The sequence below is a fragment of the Pavona decussata genome, unplaced genomic scaffold, assembly GCF_977016875.1.
Source record: "Pavona decussata unplaced genomic scaffold, jaPavDecu1.1 SCAFFOLD_16, whole genome shotgun sequence".
Classification (NCBI taxonomy): domain Eukaryota; kingdom Metazoa; phylum Cnidaria; class Anthozoa; order Scleractinia; family Agariciidae; genus Pavona; species Pavona decussata.
The window spans coordinates 2,100,942-2,106,430 of NW_028145439.1; the positions used below are offsets into that span (position 1 = coordinate 2,100,942).

At 38.3% G+C, this 5,489-nt stretch overlaps 1 protein-coding gene across 1 annotated transcript; it reads left to right on the forward strand.

Annotated features, from left to right (window-relative positions):
- The first annotated feature begins 2,782 nt into the window (after window positions 1-2,782).
- Window positions 2,783-3,733, forward strand: LOC146487293 (adenosine receptor A3-like). The gene has a single exon (XM_085085088.1). The coding sequence runs from the start codon at window positions 2,783-2,785 to the stop codon at window positions 3,731-3,733; it is 951 nt and encodes a 316-aa protein (XP_084941214.1).
- The last annotated feature ends 1,756 nt before the right edge of the window (window positions 3,734-5,489 follow it).

Sequence of the window (5,489 nt, forward strand, 5' to 3'; positions counted from 1 at the left end):
TCGATGAATTTATTTCCCACGGAAAATTATTTACCGCGGCCACAAAACGTATAATTTCTTTAATGCAATCTTTCACAAAAAAGATTTCTAAAAGAAAGGGAAAAGATTCTGGAGAGATAGTTCTGTATCCAGTGAATATTGATAAACATTGCAGTTGAAATTTGATCATGCACGCATATTTTTTTCGATGTATGCAAATTTTGCTCCAGACGACGCCAGACAGTCTGACGTCATTGTGCGGACACCTTCAAAGATATAAACATATACACATGTATATATATACTAGAAATACGTGACTCGCAAAACCTCGCGAAGCTGGGGTTGGGTGGAAAACCCTCTTTACTCGTACTGTAGCATCAAATGAGGAGATTAAAAGGGGCATAGGATTTTTTTATGAACATGGAGCGCTTACCATTTGAATGGAATTTTCGGTAGTTTTTTCTGGACAAATGGAACTGCACTTTTTCGCACTAAGGAAACGGAACGGATTGAACCGTATCTTTTGATGGGAAGTTTCGGATGCTAGTGGGCCGGGGTCTGGGTACGTATCAACAAGAAACATGGCGGCTGAACTTCCCGTCATGTTAGGCGCTTTAGCGGACGACTTGGAAAATGACTTTTTTGGAGAAGAAGACGACGATTTCATCGTTTTGGCTGCTGCAGCATCCATATTTGCCAAGAGAAATTTAAATCGAATCCTTGGATATTTTGAGCAAACGATAGCAACGTATTCTCTGGATGAAATTCAAACTCATTTTCGAATGCAGAGGGCAACAAGTGAAATTGTGGTGAGGAAGGTCACGGCTACGGGAAATATACCTGCTGGACTTAGCAGTGTCACAAAAGTAACGCATCGGGATACTAAAACGTCCGCCAACACTACCGATGAGAAAAGACACACATTGCACCGATAAACGTTTTGGAAACCTGCCGATCTTTAGCATTCTTTCTCGGAAGAATGACCGTGAGAGAGCTTGGCACTGGTGAGTGTGAACAAATGGTACAGAAATTTCCGGGAATTCCGGTAAAACGAGAAAAAGGGAATACCTCGAAAGGTATTACCTTTTTTCCGAAAACATTCCACCGGGATGAACCGTTCCATTTGAATTCTCCCCAGAATTACCGAAAATTCCATTCAAATGGTAAGCGCTCATGGTCTTTTCGTAGTTCCACAGGCTAGTTTGCGGTTGAAAATCTATTTCTGACGCGACGTAATGTACAACGGGCGTGCAGCGCTGTCGTGTTCGATGAATTTATTTCCCACGGAAAATTATTTTACCGCGGCCACAAACTTGTAATTTCTTCAATGCAATCTTTCACAAAAAAGATTTCTAAAAGAAAGGGAAAATATTCTGGAGAGATAGTTCTGTATCCAGTGAATATTGTTGAACATTGCAGTTGAAATTTGATCATGCAGCATATTTTTTCCGATGTATGCAAATTTTTCTCAGACAACGCCAGACAGTCTGACGTCATTCATACTTTGTTTGCGCACTGTTGCCAGGCAACAGCACGGACATCTTCACGGAAATATATAAACATATAAATATATGTTCGGCTCGAATTAGCACGGCTTAGCTCCCGAGCGCGGCCTTCGGCCCGACAAATTTATTAACCTCGCTACGCTCGGGCCTTCGGCCCTCGCTTCGCGAGGAATAAATATATTTTTCGCTCGAATTCGCGCGGCTTAGCTCCGCTCGGGCCGGCTCGGCCCGACAAATTTATTAACCTCGCTACGCTCGGGCCTTCGGCCCTCGCTTCGCGAGGAACTAACGCAAATTATCAATTAAACTGCTAAAAGACCACACCGTTTTATCAGTGAATAATTCCATTTAAATTTTAGCCTAACAAAAGGACGAACAGTGAGAAAGGAAATGTATATTGATTCTCAATAGAGTTACAATATTGTACACGAGCGACTGGAGTTGAAAATGACCTAATTTTCTCAAGTCACAAATGCACTCGCAAATTTTTACTTTTCATTAAAACGTTTAAGAAAAGTCAAACAAAATCGAATTTTAATTGTTGGTTTTGAAAGTACGTCAGAGAGAAAAGGTGGAATTGGGTATTGTCGATACTTACCTGGATCCGCTCTTAACGCTGACGGGTGATAAGAAACTCAAACAACACACATTAAACATGCCAACCGAGTAATTGGCAAGTTTGGCATATGTATCCCTTTTAGACATCCAAAAGACAATGCTGGATGACAGAGCCTTTTTTGTTTTGTCATCCAACATGGCCGCCATGCCATTGTCGTTTTGCATCTACAGGGATTGGCTGCAAACCACCCATACTTAGGCAAGCGTGAAGCGCCAGAAAGGCGAGGAAACGCGAGACCGTCGCTTCACGCTTCACACCTGTCATGCAGGATATTATGGTCCGCCAAGACGGTGAATTTGTTGCAATATTTGCCATGACAAATGTTAAATTTCCTGAGAATTGATCCTGCCAAATCTTGAATTTTCAATATTTAAATGTACCAAATATCAATATTTAGGAAGCCAAGTCTTGAATTTTTAAGATTTGGCAACTCACAATGTATAACTCACTGACATAATCACCACTTATAACTCTCCATGTTGTCAAACTGCCAACCCCATTTTTGCCATCTTGAAAATTCAATAGTTTCATTTTCCGATATTTGGCCTGCCAAATCCTGAATCGTCAATATCTGACTGTAAATACAATATTTGGCAAGTCAAATGTTGAATTTGTAAGATTTGGCAACTCATCATGTATAATTCAGTTCGGGCAGGTTCACTTACGGCGCTGAAGTAAAATGGGTGAGATAACAAACTATACTGGAGTCGGAAAACAAAAATCATTTAAAGAACTGTTTTGCTCAGCAGAATTAACGGAAAGCTTTCGCAGCCAACTTATATTGTTTTCAATGCTGAACATATTTCTGTCTATTACTGCATTCCTGGGAAATACTCTGATCCTAGTCGCTCTTTCCAAAGAGGCTTCACTTCATCCACCTTCAAAACTCTTGCTTCGTAGCCTAGCGACAACTGATCTATGTGTTGGTGTCATTGTCGAACCTTTAAATGTTACTCGCTGGATTTCTGTCGTGTGCGAACGGCGGGATATTTGTCGCTCGACGTTTTCCACATTTGCTATATCAAGCCGAATTTTATGGATGGTGTCTTTGCTGACACTGACTGCCATAAGTGTGGATAGACTTCTCGCTCTGTTGTTAGGCCTCAGATACAGACAAGTTGTAACTTTAAAACGAACATATGTAACTGTGATTGTTCTTTGGGTTGTCTCTTTTGGCGGCTGCATAACATACCCTTGGAATGAATCATTAGGAACATTTTCAAGCTACACCAATATAATACTAACACTGTGCCTTTTAACTTCGATCTACTCTTACACGCGGATTTTCCTCAGGTTGCGTCATCATCAAACTCAAGTTCAAGACAATGTTACAGGACAACCGAACCAAACAACTCCACTCAACATAGCGCGATACAGAAAAACGGCGTCTAGTGCACTGTGGCTGCAGTTGACATTACTTGTTTGTTATTTACCATATATTATCCTGCCTTTTGCATTAAGAGAAAATCAAGGCAAAGTGTCCTCTGGTTTTATTCTCGCATTGCAATTTGCAGGAACTTTACTTTATTTGAACTCGTCATTAAACCCAATTCTGTACTGCTGGAAGATCAGAGAAGTGAGACAAGCAGTAAAGGATACAGTAAGACAGCTTTTTTGTTCATTAAGTTAGCCGTTGCAAGGTGTCCATTTAAAACCAGTCTTTCAGTTCCATAACAAATTGATAGCTGTGTAAAACCTTTCGGTAAATTCTCAGTTCAACACTTGTATGAGTTTTTAAACTCATTTAAAAATGACAATAAATGTTATTCTACAAAACCTAAATTTTGTTGTTGTATTTATATATCATTGCAAAATAAAGTTTAACATAAAGAGACAAACAAACAAACAAACAAAAGTATCAACAAGATCCAAAGAAAAATAAAAGCCACCGTCATCAGAGGGTGAAATAGTCCCACGTGTCTCTAAATTAAACGTTCAAAAATTGTTTATTATTCTAGCTTCTTTCAGTCGGCTGATACACAAAAAAAATTTGCTTTTGATAAAAGACAGAAATACAGTGTCCAGTGCACTATTAAGATGGCTGCAGTTGTCAGTAGTGGTTTGTTATTTGCCATCTATTGTCGTGCTGTCTCTCGTTCGTTCAGACATTCAAGGCAGCCTTTTCTTCAGCTTATTATCTAACAGCCCAATTTACATTTATTTCAACTCTTCATTAAACCCGATTCTTTATTGCTGGAAGATAAGAGAAGTGAGGCAAGCAGAGAAGTGATAATCAGACAACTTTGCTCTTCATGAAGTTAACGTACAGTTGTACAAAGTATGTTTTGGCTTTTGACTGATAGTTCAGTTCTCTTCAAAAAAAGTATCAACATTTTCCATTTGACAATTGTTAAGTAAATGATAATAAAATATTTTTCAAAACTGAATTTTTTTCCTGAAGTCTGTATATTTTAGTAATGAAACTTCTTTTTCAGCTCAAGATTGGATGAACTGAATGAATCTCTTTTCTTTGAAGTTCCTTGAAAAGTTCAAAAAGGTTACCTGCTTAATTTCCTCATCATTAGTAGCAACATTTTGACATTCAAAGATTAAATTGCCAACAAAAAGCGTAAGCAAGGCCGGTGAGGTTGGCTAAGAGCCTTCAATTTGCTTGTAAAAATGAAATATCATACAGAAAAACAATTGTGGCGCAAGATTCCTAGCACATATACAATAATAGAATACTCAATTTGCAACACGAAATAGAGAACTTATTGCCTACGGTTCTTCGAATTAAATATTCCCAGTTTAACGCACTATGCATGTAGTTTAATTTTTTGTTGTTATCATCCTTATTATGTAATACAATTGAAAAAGGAAACGTTTTTTCGTTTAGACCGTTAAAAAGAAAAAAAAACAAAGCCATTCGCTTCGACTTTCCACGTTTTGGGATCATCTGCTTTATTCAAATAAATTGTTAGAAATCCAGAAGCGAACATTAATTGTAAAAAAAGGTAAAGATAGGTTGAGAACGGTCTAATGTACGCGTGTGTATACTGACGAAGCGTTGCGAGAAGGTCAGTCGAAAACGAGCGAAACCAAACGAAAAAGACACAAACGTTTTTTTTTTTCTTGGAAATATTAAAGGCAAAATATTAGCATTCGGCTTCAAATCCTGGAGGTTACTTATTCCTTTAGCCAAATTTAATTAGCTGTGGGCATCACATTTTCTGACTTTCCAGCTATCTTCAGTTGTAACAGGCTTTTCCTTTGGTTTAAAATCATAATTTCAGGGGTACAGTGTATATCGAGTTGGACAAGAAACCGTTTAAATTTTGCCTTGCCAAACAAAGCATATATTTCAGTTACAAATTTATTAAATCAGAATGTGGCTGGACAATTTAATTTGGGTACTCTTGTTTCCTTTTAAGAGCTTCTTGACCGAA